The sequence below is a fragment of the Molothrus aeneus genome, chromosome 7 (genome assembly GCF_037042795.1).
Source record: "Molothrus aeneus isolate 106 chromosome 7, BPBGC_Maene_1.0, whole genome shotgun sequence".
In the NCBI taxonomy this organism is placed as follows: Eukaryota; Metazoa; Chordata; class Aves; order Passeriformes; family Icteridae; genus Molothrus; species Molothrus aeneus.
In genome coordinates, this window is record NC_089652.1 from 770,926 (window position 1) to 792,069 (window position 21,144).

At 45.2% G+C, this 21,144-nt stretch overlaps 1 protein-coding gene across 2 annotated transcripts in view; it reads left to right on the plus strand.

The window, feature by feature from the left end:
* The window catches only part of IQCA1 (IQ motif containing with AAA domain 1), a 106,810-nt gene that overhangs the window by 4,561 nt on the left and 81,105 nt on the right, over positions 1-21,144 (plus strand). The window contains exons 1-5 of one of the 2 annotated variants that reach the window (XM_066553381.1): positions 6,207-6,310; positions 6,671-6,995; positions 10,094-10,207; positions 12,523-12,711; positions 13,434-13,505. In XM_066553381.1, the coding sequence (XP_066409478.1) occupies positions 6,717-6,995; positions 10,094-10,207; positions 12,523-12,711; positions 13,434-13,505 (654 nt within the window). In that variant the 5' untranslated portion in view covers positions 6,207-6,310; positions 6,671-6,716. Of the gene's footprint in view, positions 1-6,206; positions 6,311-6,670; positions 6,996-10,093; positions 10,208-12,522; positions 12,712-13,433; positions 13,506-21,144 lie in introns of those variants that run through there. The other variant, XM_066553380.1, reaches the window with a different exon arrangement.

Below are 21,144 nucleotides of genomic sequence, written 5' to 3' on the forward strand. Positions count from 1 at the left end.
TGGGTAACTGCCCCTTCCTTTTCCAAGGAAGAGAGGGGTAAAAAGAAAAAGATTACATAGGATGGTTAAAGCTGAAATAAACTTTGTTGTCAGAAGCAGTAAAGTGTGTTATGGGCAAATACTGCTTGGAAGGAAAAATTCTGCTTGCAAAGGAGAGGAGGCTGCTGTTCATGTGACACAGAAGAGTTTGGGGTGGGAAGGGACCTTAAAGCTCATCTCCTGCCAGGGGCAGGGACACCTTCCACTGTCCCAGGCTGCTCCAAGCCCCATCCAGCCTGGCCTTGGACTCTTCCAGGGATCCAGGGGCAGCCACAGCTTCTCTGGGAAACCTGTGCCAGGGCCTCCTCACCTTTACAGGGACAAATTTCTTCCAATATCCCATCTATCCCTGCCCTCTGGCAGTGGGAAGCCATTCCCCCTTCCCCTGGCACTCCAGGCCCTTGTCAATAGTCTCTGTCCATTTTCTTGCAGGTTCCCTTCAGGTACTGGCAGGCCACAGTTAGGTCACCCCAAAGCTTCTCTTCTCCAGCATTCCCAATTCTCCCAGCCTTTCCCCATGGAGCTGCCCCATCCCTCTGCTCATCCTGGTGCCTCCTCTGGACTCTCTGCAGCAGCTCCAGGTCCTTCCTGTGCTGGGCCCCAGGGCTGGACACAGCTCTGCAGGTGGGGTCTCACCTGAGCAGGGCAGAGGGGCAGAATTCCCCCTTTCCTGCTACCCAGGCTGTGGGATCAGCCCAGGGCACAGCCCAGGCAGGAGCTGAGGGACAGGAGGGCAGCCTCTGCAGCATTTGACAGCCCAAAATAGCTTTTCCCACACCTTAATTGCTTTGTCATTTAGGGAAACGTTGGTTTTTTAAAAAACCCATGAAAGAAAACAGTTCTTTTTCCTGCCAGCCTTGTGAGTTTGGCTGGAGCAGGTGCTTGAGACCTGCTGAGGTGTGTTGCTGCTGCTGCTGCTCCATGGAGCTGCTTCCTCGCCTTCCCTGCAGTTTCCCATTACATTTCTGCCACACAAATCTTTTATTCCCCCTTCACTTTCTGTCATAGTACCCAGGACTGAAATTGGAGATGACAGAAGCACAGAGCTGTTCACGTTAACAATGCCAGCAGGCTGTGTGTTTTCTTCTCTTGTCACAACCAAAGCCTACTGAGGTTTATCCTTTATTTTCCCCCAAATGCTTCCAACTCTGTAAAACATCGTGGCTGGAGCAAGCCTGCTTAAAAAGTCATCTGGCAGAGTCACATTCACCACCAGCTGAGAAGTTTGGCATAATTGTGAGACTAATCTTATTTTAGAAGCAAGGCAGGCTTAAACAGGCTCATGAGCCTGAACTGCTCCAGACTGCAGGCTAAAGGCTTTGAAATCAGCAATTAATTCCAACAACATTTCAGGCAATTTGGTTCACAGGATCAGTGCTGAGTTGGAAGGGACCCACCAGGGCCATTGATCCAAACTGCTGGCCCTGCACAGGACACCCCAGGACCCCCACCCTGTGCCTGAGAGCATTGTCTAAACACTTCTTGAACTCAGACATGTTTTGTTGTAAGGCCACACTGATCTCTGATTCTGCCTGCACCTCTGCAACACAACAAATGTTTGCCTATAATAGGGCAATAGAGAAAAGGGGGGGCTACTCCTGTAATGTAATCACCACCCAACACCTGTGAGGGAACAGGTAACTGCTGACCTGGATCAGCCAGCATCATCCTAAGCCTGGTCATTTTTAGAAAGAGAGAAGAAAAAAAAAAAAAAAGCAGCAGCAGCAGCATTAAAAACCCTTTTTCCTCTCAGGGCCTCACTTTCCCCTCCCAACCTTTGTCTCTTGTTTCTTTATTTTCCAGAGGCTGCAGGGCAGGGTTTCCCTCCCCCGTGTTTGCCCAGGGCTCAGCACAATGCCTGACCTGTCAGGCTCCCAGTGTGGCCAGGGGACCCTGAGCAGTGGCCCCTGTGTGCACTTCCTTGTCACCAGCCCTGCATCTCTGTCCCTGCTGCCTGTGTGTCCTGTGCCAGGCTCCTCGAGCCCTGCTCCACATCCCAGGAGCTGTCACAAACCCTAGGGCACTTTCTCCAGCCCCCAGCACAGCCCAGTCCCATTTCTGAGAAAGAAATACAAGGTGGGTTTGCAGTGGCAGCAGAGGTTCCTTCAGCAGCGTTTTAACACACACAATTTAGAGTTCCTTTAATCACACAGGAGTTCCCAAACGAGGTGAGGAAAGCTGGAGTCAGAGTCAAATGTTTTGCCTTCCACCTCCTTCCATCCATCAGGATAAACCAGGGAGACTCAGGCAGCACTGCACTACTGCAGCTTTAGCATGGGAAAGCAGGAGATATTGCTGAGGGCAGCCCAGAAAAACCTGGCAGCAAAGAAGCCAGGGTTCAGCCCATGCACAAATCCAGAGACAAGCTGTGCCATGTCTTGGAATAACAGGGGTAGTGTTCCCTTTGGCAGTGAGTGAACACAGAGACGCTCTGGGGGGAAGAAGAAAAGGCACACAAAGGTGACCCCACTGATGGCAGATTCTTGCCCTGGCTCAGGAGTGGCCTGAGGGACAGTTTGCATGCTCAGCTCAAACCCTTCCAAGAAGGGCATGCTTCAGCCTTAAAACCAGTCCAGCACCAGTGAGCAGGCTCACCTCAGCTGGACTCCAAACCAAGAAGCTTTTCCAAGTCTTAGGAGAGATGGGTCAAGCAAACATGCAGACTTAGAGGGCCATACAATACCAAAACAAGGCATGTACCATTTGGCAGGATTTTAAACATCACTTTGTAACTTCAGCAGGAGGAAAACCCTATGTTGTTAAGCTTCACTCTAAATAAGGAGACCAGGCTTTATTTTGAGCAATAAAAGTGAGTTTTGAACTGCCAATCAGGTTATGGGTAAAAGAAATTCTTAAGCCCATGTTTTAGTCTCTGTTTCTACTTTGTGGGAGTGAAGAGAAAGGACATCAGTGAGGAGTTAAAGCTCTGACCTTCCCTCCAAGCTGTGAGCTGCCAGAAATCACTCTGGGGACTCTGGAGTTCAGTCACTTGATGTGCTTCTTCCTCATCCCATTACAGCATTGCTTATTTCCCCATAACATCCCTATTTGGGAGTTGCTATGACAATTTGTAGCATTACTTACAGTGCTGTATGCACAGAGAGATGAGGAGACAGCTTTCTTTCCCAGGATTTTATTTTCTTAAGCCTTGAATAAGAAAGCTAGGCTCATTACCTGCACTAATAGGTGAGTTAGAGGCTCTAATCCAACCTAAATCTGGTGGAATATCCTTGGGCACAGACAGCTCAGAACAGAGCACACCCTACAAGGTGGACCAGTCACAGTAAATAAAAACCCAGTGCATTCAAGGCTACATTGTCCTCCCCCTGCAGCGTGTGGAAGCAATTTTGAGGGAGTTCACAATTTAATGCAAAGGGACACTGAGCAAATAGGCAAAAATTCCAATAGGGACTTAGGGATCACACAGTGTCTGATTCACAGGCAAGGAGAGGCAGTGCTCTCCTTTGCTTTTAAGGCATAACCTTGAAGTTACTCCTCCTGACTACCCCTGAGCACGTTTTTCTCTAAAGCTGAAAGGCTCCTCTGCTTCACAGCAGCTCTACCAAGTCCCCCAAAAGGAGCTCTAAACACCAGGCACAGCTCACCCTTCAGACTAGTCCAGAAGGGCTCTCATTTGGGCACCAGTAAAACCTGGAATAACCATTTTAATCCCATTTTGTGCATGTGTCCTCTAGTTTTTAACCAGGGTGAAGGGGTGCAACACTCAAATCAGATTTCTGCTTGGCCTGTACCTATCCCCACACCTAAGAAACTTGGGGACCAGGTCCCTGAACACAGCAGGTACATAGGGTTATCAGCTACAAATTTATCACTTTCACATCCACCTTCTCCTTCAGCACTTCATTTTCCAGTGGGCCCATCCTTTCTTTTGCCCTCATGTTGCAAAAGCCACAATCATCCCATAATATCCATAGTCTTAACATCTGACCCCCAGCAACCGTGCCTGCAATCATCCCTGTGCTTATCTGATAAACTAATGCTTTATGGAAGCAATTATGTCCTATCTGCAGTGCCTCATGGTAAGGTCCTCCAGCCCCCTCCTCTCCTCCCTCCACCAGCCATTCCCAGTATAAAAAGAAACTGGATATGAGCTGGCTCAGCAGGAGGAACCACTTGACATTCCTCACTCAGAGAAGGCAGATTATTGTAAATCGGTCACTTCTCCGTGCACAGAGCAACCTGCAAGGGAAAGGCTCCAGCCCCAGCATCCCCAGGGCTCATCAATCAGCTGGATGGCTGTGGGGACACCCCACAGGGCAGGGCTTCCTCCGAGTTTGACAAGCTGTGCCCTATCCGTGAGAAATCACACAAAGTACGCAGGACAGCGCGCCGTTTCCTCCCTCGCTGGAAAACCCGCATGCCTCACATCCTTCCGTGCCCTGGCTCCAGCTCTGCTGGCCTTGCTCGGCCCCATCTCCTCCCCTCGGCCGGCTTGGTTCTGTTTATCTCCTGCACCTGGGTTAATTGCTGCAATTGACTGATAGGGGTGGTGCGGCGGGATGTAAATGAAGTAGGAAAAAAAAGGGAAGGGGAAAGAGCTGGGTGGGCTGCAGAAGCATTAGGAAAAGCAAGGCCAGCTGCATCCTGCAGAAAGCCAGGTCAGCTGAAGTGTATAATACGCCCTCTAAAACGTTAATGGTGCAAATTCAATAGCAGGCTTTGGGTTGTTGGTGTTTTTGCTGACTGCAGGAGGGAGTCCCACAGCCCTGTCACCACCCAGGGCACCCCACACTCGGGGCACTCGGGGGCTGGAGTTTGTCCTGTCCCACCCCACACGTCCCTCTTGCAGCAAAAGCCTTGGGTCACTCTGACCTCCAGGACTGGGAGTGATAAGATCAGCTCACAGAGCTCCAACATTTATTGTCATGCACAAACAATGCTAACATCTGTCCAGCTTTCTGGTCGGGATAAATAAACCAACACTCCCCCAGTGCAAGGTCTGCTCTCAAAGCTCATCTAACAGAGGCAGGGCCTTTTGCTGTTCTCATCCCTCTTTGAGAAGCTCTAGGAACAGCAACTTGGTTCAGCAAGGATGGGTCTAGATTGTACCATTGAAGCCTTCATTCCTAGGATTAAGGAGCAAGTCAGCTGTCCCTGTTTCCATAGCCACTGTTTTCCCCTCAGCAGGACAGTGTGAATGAACTGGTTTTCTCCCAACACAACCATGGCTCAGCACAGAAGGAATTTCCTTGCTCTGTTCCTAGAGAGGCATTTTCAAAGATGTAGGATTTTTTAACACTTATCAGTGCCAAGAATCTGCGTCTGGCAAAGGAGAACAGGATCCAAAAGTGTCTTCACTGCCACAGGTGTTATTAACACCTTGCCATGACAAAACTGCTCTTTGAGCTCTTCTCTGAATAAAAACCTCATGTCTCATTTCTTGCTCCTTTAGGCTCATCGCCCAGGACATCCTGATCTGCTTTTCCCATGAAAAGCCACTGACAGCCAGTCCATGCTCACCTTAGAACTCCACCTATTCCCACCAAAACTACCAAGTGAGCATCATTACTGCTCCTGGAAATGGAGATGGCCTGAGGTGACAGCTTCCATGCCACTTAATCCCACAGCCACCAGACCAGACATTTAGCAATTCCTTGGAGTGCAACAGTTGCTACCACAGAAATAAATTATTTTCCTTACCTCACATTTGAATTAGGCCCCCAACTTCACTCCAGCATTTTCACCAACCCCACCCTTACCCTGCAGTTAACTTCAAGCAACCACTTCAGAAAGTCAGAAAAGCTTTAGAAACACAAATTGGTCCAGATCCTAAAAGTGCAGAGCTTCAAATAGTCCTTCCCCCTATTAAAAGGAGGAAGGACTATTAAAATGCCTATTAAAAGGCATTGGAGGGAGACACCTTTTCAACTAAACCATCTTCTCAATTAGCACAGCTGAATAAAACTCCTGGCACTGTTGGGGATTGTAACTTCAAACACTTGAAGGATGCTTCAAGCCTTTTAGAATGAAGCTGGAAAGCTTTAAAGTATTAAGCTTGTTTTAATAAAACAAACCCAGAAACTTCTGCTAATGGTTTTCAAAATATTTTGTAGTTAAAAACTGTCACAGACATATTTTCAGAAAAATCCTTTGCTAGGATTTTTTCTCCTGAGAAGCTGAGAAGCCTCAGAGGAAAAGGAAAACAACAATTATGTGCTGCTGTGGAATGCAACAGGTGCATCTTTGATTGATCCATGTGAGTTGTTTCTACTTGATGACCAGTCACAGGTCCAGCTGTGTTGGGACTCTGGTCAGTCACAAGATTTTATTATCATTCCATTCCTTTCTTTTCTAGCCTTCTGATGAAATCCTTTCTTCTATTCTTTTAGTATAGTTTTAATGTATCATTTTCTTTTAATATAACATATCTATATATATCATAAAATAATAAATCAGCCTTCTGAAACATGGAGTCAAGATTCTCATCTCTTCCTGAGATGAGAAACAGGGGACCCCTGTGAACACCATCACAAAAAACTTCCTTATAAATGTAATGGCTGACACTTCCAGCCTTGCTCTGTGAGAAATCCACACCCTCAGAGCCCTGGCTCTGTGTGCTCACTCTTTCTTTCACGTCAGGCTGACATGAAATTCTCCTCTTCCCAACCAGCACTTACTGCCAGATATGGGCAGACACCCAGAGAGAGCTGGACACCATGCTCCAGAGAGAGAGAGAGGAGTTCCTGCAGCCCCAGGAGGAGCCTGAGCAGGTGATGAAGATGCTGGCCACTGCCTACGTGCGGTACCTGGCCATCCTGCGGAAGCTGGCCGAGGCCCACGCCCACCTGGTGCACCAGCAGAAGCGGGCGGCGCTGCGGCAGGCGCTGGACGGGGTCATGGGCCGCATCCTGGAGATCAAGGGAGAGATGGTGGCCCTGGAGAAGTGCGAGTGCCACCCCATGGCTGCCGTCCTGCTGGAGCTGCAGCGTGTCCCGGTAGGGCTGCCTCCATGGGGAGTTGGTCATGGGAAAGATGGGCTCTGTTTGGAGGCCTTTTATTTGTAACCCTGCCTGCTGCCTCTCTGGGCCCACCAGGAAACTTCCATGTTTTTCACACCCCACAGGGAGCTGATTCATGGGAAGGATGGGTTCTCTTTATAGGCCTTTTATTTGTAACCCTGCCTGCTGCCTCTCTGGGCCCACCAGGAAACTTCCACGTTTTTCACACCTCACGGACGTGATCTTCCATGCAGAGGGCAGGGAAAGGGTGACACATAGTCTGAGGGTGATCACAAATTATTTCAGGGTTCTGGAACATTTCGTGAGGGATTCTGGGGCACACTCCTGACACTTCCAGTTGAAAGCAGCGATACTGAAAGAAGCAGATGGCTCCCCAGCTGGTGTCACCACCATAATTTTGAGGGTTTTGACAGTGCAATGGCTTGTGCAGTGCTAGGAGTGCTGGCATCAGTTAGCACCCACCTCTCTCAGAAGGGAGGGGAGTCTTTGCCTGGGAGCAGGAGGGTGGGACCAGATGACCCTTTGTGGTCCTTTTCGATTTGACCCATTCCATGATTCCATAATACAGCATGAATTTGTATTCATAGAATTCCAGAATGGTTTGGGGTGGAAAGGACCTCAAAGCCTATCCAGTGCCATCCCCTGCCATGGACAGGGACACCTTCCACTATCCCAGGCTGCTCCAAGCCCCATCCAGCCTTGGGCACTGCCAGGGATGCAGGGGCAGCCACAGCTTCTCTGGGTACCCTGTGCCAGGGCCTGCCCACTCTCACAGGGAGGAATTCTTTCCCAATATCCCATCTAACCCTTCTCTCTGTCAGTAATAACTTCACAGCTTTGCTGTTAAGTGCAGGGAGCTTGACTCTGCCAGATTTTAATGTGGGGTGAGATAGAAAATGGGCCACTGATAAGTAAAGTGGAGTCCACTGCAGCCTGCCCTTCGTGGCACGGTGAAATCAGCACCGTGAATATGACAATGAGGCCAAGCGTGGAAGCTGTGCTTTAAAAGCCGCAGGAAAAATGAGCTGGCAAAGAGGGTTACTTCTCTCGCAGACAGCTCCATCTATTGTCACATTCAGGTACCGCTGCTTTGCTAAAACCAGCTGAAATTCCTGCTTTTTGTGCTTTGAAATTCCTCCTTTTTGTGGGATGGCAGCTCCGAGATAAATTGCCCAGTATCATTATAGCATCACTCTGAGATCTGCATCGTGTTTCTGTTTGCACATCTGCAAATTTAGGAGAGGATTTGCCAGGAATTTCCACCAGCCCTTTCCCTTCAACATTAAGCACTGTTTTAAATTATTTTAAACATATCTCCAGGGAAAACAATCCTTCAAATCATATTTTGAAATCCTTAGCACTGCTGTTTTCATGACTCAGCAGTAAATCCATCTGCAGCAAAAAGTTGGCAAGTCTGAGGATTCATGCCTGACGTCTCCTCAAAAACAAGCATAAATTCAAATTCCTGCACCACACCTTAATTTAAGAGGGCTTAACATACCTACCTACCACAAAAGAAATCAATCACTGAGGAGATTTCAGGTTTTTTCAAAGAAAAATTTTTCCATACTAGATAAGAATATAGATTTATGGGGTGTTCTTTTTAATAAAATATTTCAATATTCTTGATAATAGAACAAAATTACTGGACAAATAACTCCTGTTTCTCAAAGGATCTGCCCAGAAAGGATATCTCCTGTCATTCCTTTCCCTTTGTTATCAGTGCTAAAATCCTGCAGGATTGAAGGCAGAGGACACAACATTTTATAATCTATGTGATGATATTGCCTGGTTTGTTCTGTGTCACTGCAAGGCCAAGCTTTCCTATTTCCCCACAAGTTCTGTACCTTGTGTTTTTGTACAGTTGCCTTCCAGCATCCAGTCACTCCATTTCCTGGGGTAATTGTGAAGGTATTTGGATCCATAAATCCCATGTGGAGCTGGGAGTGGCTAAAAAGCCACACATTTGACTGGAGGTTCAACATCCCAAGCCTCACTTTTCAGTGCTGGGCCCCAAAAAGAGATTATGAAGAGAAGCAGGCTCCCCACCCCTTCCAGCCCTGGCACTGGGGCTTTGATCTCCTTTTTCCAGTCAGTAAAAGTCACAATCCAGAATCACTTGGAATTACAGGCCAGGCGAGACATCAGAGATACTCCTACACTGATTCTGTTCCCTGGCAGCCTAAAAACCCTCTCATCCTCCAGGAGGGTGTCCAGACAAACCCTTGATTTCTTAAACCTCCAGATTTTAATCCACCCAGAGTGATTTGCACTCAGAGTACAGCATATAATAATTTCCATCAACTGCCAAGGGTTGTTGGAAGGTGCAAACAGGGAGCTTAGCAAGACAAATATTTAGAAACTTTATCAGAGCAGACCTCTGCACTGATAAAATCATCAGGGATAAGCACAGCCTGACTTGGAAGCTTTCTTGTGGTGTCATGGTAGGGATGTCCCTCAGTGTGCAGCTGAGGGAGTGAGGAATGAAACTGGGAGAAATGTAAATCAGTCACATCTTCTCAATTACAGAAATTAGTAAAGACAGGCATTTTTGGCCATGTGTGATTTTAAGAAGTGTCTGAGATACCACAGTCACAGGCAGACAGACTGTCTACAGCTCAAAATACCTATAAAAAGCTCTAGAATTATGCTTTGGTTCCTTATAATGGTAAAAAAAAATGGCAAGAGAGCAGACCTATTTTTCATGTTGATTAAAACAAGAAGTGGGATGATCACACAACCATAGGTATTCAGCTCGGTGGAAATCATGTTTAAATTTCTAGCAACCCTGCCAAATATTTTAGCAATTTGATAATATAATTGAGCCATTATAAGAAGAAAGATTTCTGGGCTCACATGGTTCACAAATTGGGTTGATTTATTTGTTTTTGTTGAATTAGGTCTAAAGTAATTGAAAAATAACAGCAGCTGTTACAAAGGTCAAATTCCCCAACACTCAAAAAAATACTCAACAACCTCTGTCCTTATTTTATTGCTTTGTAGAGGTGTTCAATTAATCAGTAATGTGTTTTAAATACAGTCCTAAAAAGCATCTTGTGACTTTCTTCCTCCAGGAAGACATAGAAATACCCATCCCAAAGTATTTCATTCAAGAAAACCTGGGAATCCTGCAGTACAGGGAGAAATTCCTGCATGAGATTTTGCTGAATGCTGGTTTGCTAGAACAGGTAAATGTACCCCATACCTACATATTGTGCTTGGTTTGTTTAGTTCACAGCCACATGTGTCAGAACATGAGACACTGAAGTGAGAAGTGCTTTACAGCAGGGAGGAACTAAAAGTGTGTTTACAGATAAGGCACAAGTAGAAAGAAACCTTAGATTTCCCTGTCAAACAACATCCAGTCACATTTCAAGGCTGGGTAAGACTGGAATGATTCTACTCTGCTTTCTGTGTGTGAAAATGTCAGAAAGAGCAGCACTTTGGCCAAGTCAGTGCTTTATTTGTCTAACTAACCCTTATCTTGTAATTAGTCCTGCTGATGCCTTGTGCAGGCTGCCCTAGAACAGAGGCCAGACAGAGCTAAAGAATAAAGTAGGGATTTATTAAAAGGATCTCCTCAATGGATCCACCTTGGGCAGCACAAGAGCCCAGCCAGGGCTACACCCAAGGTCAACCCAAAATGGTCACAAAAATGGACAACTGGTCACAGGGTCTCTAAATTTTGTAAGTTCTGCTCCATTTGCACATTGGAGTTCATTGTCCAATTACAGCTTTAGGTTATGAATCCCATCCTTCTTGTTTTTCTCTCTCCAGCCCACGTTGTTTGTGCTCTTGGGCTGAGATTTGGATCATTTGTCCAGCTAGAGAAGGAATTGTTTTGTCTCTCTGCTCTGTGAGGAAATCTCCCATCCCCTAATATGAAGCTCAGAAGTACACACTAAAGCAGCACAGAATCTGAAAAATATAAAAGCTCAAACCTGAAGCATCACTACTGAAACCAAACTGTCCTGGCCCAGGATTCCTCAGTGGAGCAGGCAGAACTCAGAGTTCAGGTCAGCACAACTGCTGGCATTCACTTGTTTATAACCTCTGAACAATGAGTGCAGTTTCCCCCGTGCAGCTAACAGAGCTGCAGCTGCTGGGAGGAGCAGAAAACTGACTTTTGGCAGAGCAAAAGTCATTGCAGACAAATACATGAGCACTGCAGTGAAGGCTGCTCTGGATTTGATATACTTTTGACCTTTTGGGAGTGGCATGTTGACCCCTGAAGTAAACAACTGTGCCTACATGCCTGGATAACTTGGATTCATGGATGTTGTAGCCATAAGAGACAGTGCTGATGGCCCACTTAGTCACACTGCTGCCCTGAATTCTCCAGCAGTGATTGTGCCTGTTGATCCCACAAAATACCAGAGGGAAAGTCCCCAGGGATGGAAGCAGCCCCAGGCAGGCTGCAGAGACAGAGCACAGGCTTCCCTGCTGGAGAGAGGCTTTGCTGGGCAGCTGCAGAGCTCCCCTGGTTGAGTTCTCTGCTCTCCTGCTGTTGCTCTGGGGAGATCCTGTTTCAGCACAGTTTATCCTGGAGCCTTTTTGCTTCCCAGAGTTCTGCTGGGAAGATGCCCCTTTCCAGCGTGGCATCCATTAGGGATGAGGTTGTCTAGTGAGCAGCCAGCTCAGGCAGAGCACCAGGCTCTGGCAGGGTCCAGGCTGCTGCAGGGAGCCAGGGGATTCAATAAACAGCAATAAAATCACCTCAGCCAGTGCAAATCCAGTGTCCTGTGCTGCACTTCCAGCTCACTCACCACTGGGATTGCTGCAGGGCTGTCAGCACTTCTGCACCTCATCCTCTCAGGAAATCCTGGCTGCTGTGTAACCAACTGGAGCTCTCCATGTCCGTGGCACTGCTGTTAGGAGCAGTCCAACATAAATCAAAACCAGCAGAGTTCATCTCAGGAATCTGCTCTGCACATGGTTTATGGGATTCTGTTCAGGAAATCTATTCTGTGTAATTGTGTCCTAGAAAGCCCTGCTGAAAGTAAGTGCCACACAATATAAATATAATAATTAAATAGGAGCTGCCTCCAGCTGGGAGAGGAACATCAAGAAACACTAATTCAGCTTTTCCATGGGGAGCATGAGGGTTCTCAGGAGTGAGAAGGGGGAGTCCCTTCTGTTCTGATCCATTTCTCCCCTCTGACTCAGAGCAGCCCCTCCTTCCATTTTCATCTAAAGAACTGTGATCCCAGCAGCACCTCCAGAAACCCTCCCTTCAGAAAAGGAAAGGAAAACATTCCACAGCCTAAGAAACTCTCCTTTTAGAAGGACAAAGCCCCATGGTTGTGTCTTTCTGCTCGAATGGATCAAGTTCAGCAGGGCTGCATGAGCCACTGTGGCTTCCCAGCAGAGCAGGTTTTCCACCTCACACATCAACAGCAGTCTCTGCTCTTTGTTTCCTAAGATCCCATTTTCTAACTGAGGCAGGCAATTTACAAAACATAACTTTGCTGTGTTGATTCCTTTTTTTTTGGCTGTGCTGTAGAAGGAAGCTGTCACAGCCATGACACTTGAGGAGGGCATTCGGGTGATCCAGGTGGCAGAACGCGCTCGCCAGGGCCGCGCTCGAGCAGCCTTCATGAGGAGAATTTACCTTGAAGAGAAAAGGCACAGTAAAAAACAGGAGCAACAGATGGCTAAAAGTCCAGATGATGCTGCCACTTGCATTCAAAAGGTGGGTTTCTTGTGTAGCAACAATTCTAGCAAAGCCAAATGACAGTGTTTTGGTCAGGAGAGCAGCTGTAGGCAGCAACATAGCTCACGTGATGGGGAGCTTTCTGAAATGATCCTTTTTAGGGTGTCCAGCAAGGTGAAATACATCATTTGAACCACTTAAAAAATGAGACAGGACCCCCAGATGTAAGATCAATGGAACCAGTCCTGCCCTGGCAATGCAGGATGACTTTGTAACTTACACGTTGATTTTCCATTCTGATTTTTATGACCTCAGTTGCTCTTTCTGGCCTCCCCTTGGAATTCAGTGCATCTCTGAATTCATGCCTTTTTCTGTGATCTCCAAGGGAAGAGTTCATCCCATATCTGGAAAAAAGGACAGAGGGAGGTCAGTGCTAAATTCCACAAAGAGTCCTTGCACATGAATAATTCAGACAATTCAGCCTGATGAGAGCAGGAGCTCAGCCTAAATCTTATGTCTGAACTTCATGAAGCAGTGACAGTTTTTAGAAGCCACCCAGAGCAGCATGAGGGGATAACAAACCTCAAAATTTGTCATAAAAAAAAAAAAAAAGAATAGCAGATGGCAACCTGTTAAAAAGCAATAGTTTCAATGGTATATTGTGCCTTTCCTTCCTCTATTTGTTTTTTCCTGTGTCTGCCCCAGAAAAGGAAGCTGTACCAAGGCCCATTTGTCTGATCAGAGTTTTGTTTACAATGCAGGTCTGGCGTGGGCACAGGCAGCGCAAGGAAACAGAGAGGCTGAGAGAGGAGGAGATGATATTTCTGGGCATGGTAAGTGGGGCTGTGCCTCCAGAACACAAAATGCCACACTCTGTTTGTTCTTCAGGCTTCTATCATTCAGCCCAAGAGGAGAAATTAATTTCTACGATTCCTCCTATTTTAAAAGGAGTCTCCAAGGAATACAGAGATCAGCTGAAATGATAAATGGCACAGGAGTAGCACAATTTGTCTTCTGCTGAATGGGTTTGTGCTGTCCATACATTCTCCAATGTGTGTGGCAGATGTGGAAACTGCCTGTGGAGAATTTGCCCTGGGTTCCAGGGAATTTGACCTAGGCATGATCAGCAAGGAAATTTTGTTAATCAGCTTTTCAGTCCTGATTTCAAGAGTGGTGAGGTGCCTTATGTCTGGAGTAGAATTCATGAAGGTTGGAAAAGCCCTCTAAAATCATCAAGTCCAAGCATTAACCCAGCACTGCCAAGCCCATCACCCCTAACCATATCCCCAAGTGCCACATCCACACATTTTTTGAACATTTCCAGGGATGGTGACTCTACCACTTAACTGGGCAGCCTGTTCCAATGCTTGACAGCCCTTAGAGTGGGCTAAAATAATGAATTTTTCCTAACATCCAATTAAACCAAAGAAGCAAAATCCTCTTCTCCCACCCCTTTGCAAGCCACTGCCTGTGTATGTCAAGAGCAGGGAAGAGAAACCTAAGAACTGGCATGTTAATCCATCAATATTTCTCTAAGTCCATATAGAAATAATCAAAATCTTCCTCACATAACACTGCAGAGGCACAGGGAAGTGAACAGCTGCCCATGGTCAGTTAAAATGCACAGGGGTGAAAGAAAAAAATCATGGCATCCTTTCCACAAGGAATCTGTTCCTCCCACCCCCTTCCTTGCAACAAACACCCCAAAAATAGGATAAATTCTTTACTGTTGATCTTTTTTTTGCCCCCCTCCAAGTTTTTGGAGGCAGTAACAGGTGTCAAGCCTCACCCAAGTCCAGCTGCAGTAGCACTGTTGGATTAAGGTTTTTTTTTGATTTAGAGATGGGGTAACTGAGAGGTGTTTAAAAACTTTTATTTTATTTTTAGTTTTATGTGAAGGCTGAGATAATGCAGATGTTATAATTTATGTTATTATTATTATTATAAGCTAATTATTTCTTAATTATAATACGTTATAAGTGTATTCTTCTATAAAAATTTAAACATTTTCTACAAATCCCTTTTTCACATAGCACAGCCCCTGTACCAAGTTAAGTTCTAGTAAAGCAGCAGCACATCACAGAAACATCCAGCACTGCTCTGCATTTGTTAAGTTTATTTGTGCTTCCATGGTCCACAGTACTTAAGTGATTAATTTATAAACTAATAATTTAATTTTGATTTAAAACATGCTTTCTGCTTTTCCCAAGCAGTTTGGGGGATTTTCTTGCCCAGCAATAGAATTGCCCTTAGCTACTTTAGAGGGTTCTGAAAACTGATTGTGCCTAGAGAATACATCTCACATCAGTTAAAAATACCATTAATATCTTACCTTTAGGATGGAAAATAATGTACATTTATATAAGCTTTGTCATGTTAAATACAGGTAACACCTTAGGGATTACTGCCTTTAGTATCTGCTGGTCTCTAACAGCTAAACAGAACTTTGGGTGCCAATTCTGCCTCTGTTTAAGACAAAATTCCCAGAGATTTTAACCAGTGCAGACCTAAATACTTGGGATGTACTGAAAATGAGGTAGAAAGGGCACCTTTTGCAGAACAAGGGATTGTTTCCTGTCAAATCCCACGATGTTTCTACCGAGTCCTTAGGAAGGAAATGTAAATCTGGCATCAGTTATCTGAGGGTTCACAGCCAAGCCCTCATTTCATGGTGGCCAGTGTGGGAGGAACTGGAAACTGGGATGTGAACAGCCTGGTTTATGGGGAGCATAATGTAATCTATATCATCAGAGGGATGAAGGGAATTCAAACCAAACACATCGAGTGCATTCAGTTCCTGACCTCCATTTAAAAAGCAAGAGAATTGATGTTTGCTCCCCTGCACTCTGACTCATTGCTCTTTATCAAGTTTATAATCAAAGCATGTGAGGGAAAAAATGATAACTCTAAATAAAGTTTTAAAAATCCTGTTCATCTTTCCAGGGTTTTTCTATTCCCTTTCCATGCTGCATTCCCTTCCCTGGTCTCCAAAGGAAGCAGACATTGGTTCCTACTGATAGATAGGCAGGGAGCTCCAAAGGTCAAGTCCCTTTGATGTATGATCACGTCAGCCCTCTAAAAAATGACCACAGATCTTCATGTGTAAATATGTTGAATTTGCTTTTCTAATGCTGCACGACTTAGATAAATTAGAAGACCCAACCATCCATTACTCCAAGTCCATCCCAAAGGAGACTCGACTTTTGTTGCAATAAATATAAATTCTCTTATAATTAGGGCTTTTTTAAAAAAATGTCTGTGTTACTTTCAGACAAAGACTGCTTTGCACAAAGAGCTGATCCATCTGAAGTTCTGTGTAAAAGATTTCTGGGAAAATTCGATTGTGTTGGCCTAAAAAATAGGAAAATAAGTGTCAAACCCAAGAATTGTCCACTTTTTTTGCATAATTCAGTGTTATTTTCTTTACTCTCTACTTGCTTCACAAAAAATTTATGTATCTTTTCTGGAATTCGATTCTGTTTCATCTTTTGCTTGATGACAGAGAACAAGCCTATGGTAGAGAGATTTTTCTTGGCTCAAAAATAAAGCCTCATTATTATTATTATTATTTATTAAAGCCTAATTGCAGAAACAGCATGATCCCCTCAGCACACGTTCTCCAAAGCCCCGATAAATCACACTTTGCAGTCCCAGTTTAATTTGTAAAGAGAAGCAAGCCTCCTAAGAGCACATATATCTTGCTAACTGTATCCTGAGCTGCTTCCTGATCTTCCTCACATTCCTGCCACAGGGCTGTTTACTGCCAGCTCCAGCACAACCACCAGAACCACTGCTCCAGGCACGGGGCTGTGTTTAAACCACACTGATGTGGCAAGAAGACACATTGAGCTATCTGAAAACACAGACATGCTGTCTGGGCAAACCTGCCTTTCCTTGCTCTGTTTTACCCTCCCAGCTCCATTTAACACATCAGGGTTTTAAACTGCCCTGTTCTTCTGGCATTTATAGATTCCCTGTCACTGAAAGCCCCCTTCAGAGGTTATGATTGTTGAATTTTGCTGCAGAGCTGTGTGACCTGGCTTTTGGCAACTGCTGTGTCTCAGGGTGGTGCAGACTGCTCCTGGATATCCCCCCTCAGCACTCTCCTGCAGGAAGTTATACTTTTAATCTCACAGCACAGGCTACTGGAAAGAGGAAAGGCTGGGTTTAACCTAAAACATTAGGATAAACAGTTTGCCATCAGACTGATTTATGAAGGGTAGGAGGATGTTGGGGACTGGAGGAACAGTTGGTTTAAAGCAATTAAGTGGGAAGAACACGAAGCCAGCGAGCGCCCAGGTGGCCAAGGGCACTTTTGTGTACCTGCCCTGGGCTGGGCACTGGTCAGGCTATTATTTTCTTTACTCTCTACTTGCTTCACAAAAAATTTATGTATCTTTTCTGGAATTTGATTCTATTTAATCTTTTGCTTGATGACAGAGAACAATCCTATGCTGTGTCCAGTTCTACCTTGTTCTTCTCAAAATATTCTGGAAGTCAGGCCAAAAAATTCCAGTCAATGCTTTGGTAAATCCTCTGTTGTGTCTGGAGGAGTTAAAGTTTGCCACGTGCCTTATTTTGTCAGGATGTTCCAACGCTGGCAAGTAAAAGTTGTTATTGGAACTCCTGAGAATTTTGTTGTTTCTGCACCACCCAGAGTAAATCACACTGCCTTCCCTAAACCTGCTGAGCAGGAATTAGAGGAGTCCAGGAGAACAGAAAGACAAGTCCCTCTCTCCACCTGCAGTGCTCTGCTACATTTTCCCCCAAGCCTCTTCTCCCTGGGCTGCGCTGACTCAGAGCAGCCCCTCCTTCCATTTTCACCAGAAGAACTGCAATCCGAGCAGCACATCCAGAAACCCATCCCATCAGAAAAGTAAACACTGCACAGCTTAAGGAATTCTCCTTTTAGTGGCACAAAGCCTCATGGCTCTTTCTGTCTTTTTTCTCAAATGGATACAGTTCAGCAGGATGCATGAGCCACGTGGAGCCACTGTAGTTCCCACTGGAGCATCAGGTTTTCCTCTCCACACCAGATCCAACTTCTCCTAAAGGTCCTCATAGAAATACATCTCCTAGGATACCAGACTTCCAACACATTGCAGGACAAACTAAACCCCAGCTTAGGGTCTCACAGCTATGAATTTACATTTACAGAGCTCTATCCTGAAATTCCAGCCCTTCCCAAAGAGTTGGAGGTGCAACACCTGCTGCTCTGTGATTCTCTGACATGGTCTTTCCAACATCCTTCCTTCCTCCATATCCAAGGCCTGCCTGGATAGGGCTTGGAGCACCCTGGCCTAGTGGAAAGTGTCCCTGCCCTGGCAGGGGATGAAACAAGATGAGTTTTAAGATCCCTTTCAACCCAAACCATTCCATGATCCTTTTCACATGAAAGGATCTGTGTGGTGTTAAATAAAAAGCTGTTTTCTCCTTCTTAGCTCTTTTAAACATACCCAAATTTAGGCATGTTGTCTTGGTTAACGCTTTATTTATATCTGAGAAAACAGTCTGCCAAACATTCCTCCTTCTCTGAATTCCTGATAAATATAATTCATTTCATCCAGTCAGAAAAAAAAAAAAATAAAATCAGCATTTCCCAGAATAGCTTTCTGTGTAAACATTATAGACTATGGCTAAATAAATATTACACAGGACTTAACAAACTACAAACTCCATCAAGTGAAATTTAAAATATTTCATCAGCTCTTGAGAGTGGGCAGCTACAGCAATGGTGCAGATCAGGCCTGGTTTTGCCAAGTTTAAGATTAAAATGAGTTTTGCTTGCCTGGGTGTCAGCACAAAGTCCTCTGTTATTTCACATCTCAGCAGTGATAACTAATCTGTCCTGTTTTCAATAGAAATTTTGAGCCTGCTTATTTTTGAAACAGAAAGACTCTGGGAAGAAAGAATGCTAAATAATTTGGCTTTCATTGGCTGCAGTCACACTAACAATGAAATCACTGCCTTTCAGAGCCCAAAACATGCTTGCCATGTTTAGTCAAGTTTAACAGCGTGCCCAGGTATCATATCAGAAATAAACAAAACCCAAATTATGTAAACTCATCTGGCCCTGCGTGTAAACCTTCAAATTTTCTTTATCTTCCTAAAAGGTGTTACATGTAAATATATTTCTAAATATGTATCATATGAATCTCTAAACCAGCCATTTTCAGTATTTTTTTAGCAAGGCCTCCTACTACAAATGCTTTGTTTGAATGCATATGACAATTACTTTAATTGGCAAAGCCATTGGAGTGAGTCAGAGAGTAGGGAAGCTTTAATGAATGCAATATATTTTGCTTACTTGTTCCTTTTTTTTGTGCCTAATTTAGGAATTCAGCCATATAATTGATGTGGCTATCACCATTTGTGTACTGTGGAACCTCTATTAATACAATTTTCATTTGGGGGGTTGGAACTGGATGGGCTTTAAGGTGCTTCCAACCCAAACCATTCCATGATTTTATGATTCACAAGATAAGAGACCTCTTTAAAAATCTATTCTTCCCTCAGCCAGACAAATTATATTGAAATAAAGCAAGGACATAGCTCAATCCTACTGCAAACTTTTAAATGCAGTTTGGATCACAGTTCAAAATTCAGCAGAATTGTATCATAGAATCACAGAATGATTTGGGTTGGAAGAAACCTTAAAGATGATCTCATTCCATCCCTTGCCATGGGCAGGGACACCTTCCACCTGAGGAACAAGAGTTGTAAGTAAAGAACAAGACCCCAGCTGCTCTGACTGTAAATTATTTTAGTCTACATGCCTGTGTAGTCCAAATGTATAAAAAAAAAAGAATTTCCCTTTCACTACTGGTTAAAATAAGTGACTATTACAACTACTTACTTTAAAAATGTTTGGAAATTAAGCTTCTCCCCCAGAGAAGCGAATGGTAATTGTTTGCTTCTCTGACCATGAACTGAAAAAATGCTACACAACTGGTCCAAATTTTGAAATCTTACCATTAGGGGCGATGCTGGCTGTGGCAGAACATTTCCTGGAGCCCCATAAAACCACAGAGCATGTGCTTCAGCTCTGCTGTTCCAGGCCTACGACAAGAAGCTGTCCTAAATTAAGTACCCAGCAATAAAAGCTGCAGTAAATCTACCTCTCAGGCATAATAGGGATGTTGGCCTTCCAACGTGGAGGGAAATGAAATGTATTTATTTCACTGCCACTGAGCCTCTTGCCCTCCTAATGGAACAACTGAGGAGCAGTTAGTTCCACAGCAGGCCCTCCTCCTCCTCCTCCTCCTCCTCCTCCTCTGTGAGGAAGAGCAGCCCCAAGCATGCTCAGGCAGCCTGCACACCTCTGAGTGCTTCACAATGAGCAGTGAAGGCTCTGCTGGGGAGCTCAGCACCAAGGCAGGGCTTTCCAGCCAGGAAAGGGATCCCAGCAAGCAAAGCCCCGAGGTGGGGAGGGAAAACAGACCCAGTTCTGTGGAACCACGGAGTGCTTTGGTTGAGATGGGCCTTGAAGCCCAGCCAGTGCCACCCCTGCCATGGCAGGGACACCTTCCACTGTCCCAGGCTGCTCCAAGCCCTGTCCAGCCTGGCCTTGGGCACTGCCAGGGATCCAGGGGCAGCCACAGCTGCTCTGGGCACCCTGTGCCAGGGCCTGCCCACCCTCCCAGGGAGGAATTCCATCCCAATATCCCATCTAAACCCACTCTGTGTCAGTTGGAACCTATTCTCCCTAGTCCTGCCATTCCAGGCCCTCTCCAGCTTCCTTGTAACCCCTTCAGATACTGGAAGGGGCCCTGAGGTTTCCACACAACCTTCTCCATGCTGAACATGCCCAGCTCCCTCACCCTGTCTCCAGATGGGAGGTTCTCCTGTCCCATTATCACCCACATGGTCCTTCATCCCACCTGGGAGCTGTAGGAAATGTCTTCTCCCTTCTGCTGGTGCATCATCCCCTTCCCTAAAACTTAAATTCTTTTGGGGAACGAGCAAAGAACAGAACAGAAGAATCTTAGCAGCACACTCGTGACTGATGAGTTGGAATAAAATTCTCTTTCAGACAAATGTCCATTTTGCCTTATTAATTTAAACAAGGATTTTAAAGACAAAGCCCATCAAACATTAGATAAGCCTTTTAAGTTAATGGACCATGTAGTCCTATTTTCCCACAAACTCAGGAATCTTCATAATATGTCCTATTTTTACAGCAACATCAATTATTAATATGTATACTTTTGCTGACAGAGGACCACACTAAAAATGTGAGTTTCGTTATCCAGTTCTGGGTCATTAACTGTGAAAAGCTTGTAAATATAATGGTTTATTCACATGGGAAGCCTTCATTAAGATGCATTATTCTACAACTGATGTGGCAGCATTGCATTATCAAGTTCACTGTCTCCATGTAATATTTGTAATTTGTTTCTAAATGAGTTGCTGTTTGTAGGGCAAGTTAACAAATTTGAATTTCACATGGCCAGAGAAATTTCTTAAAGATGG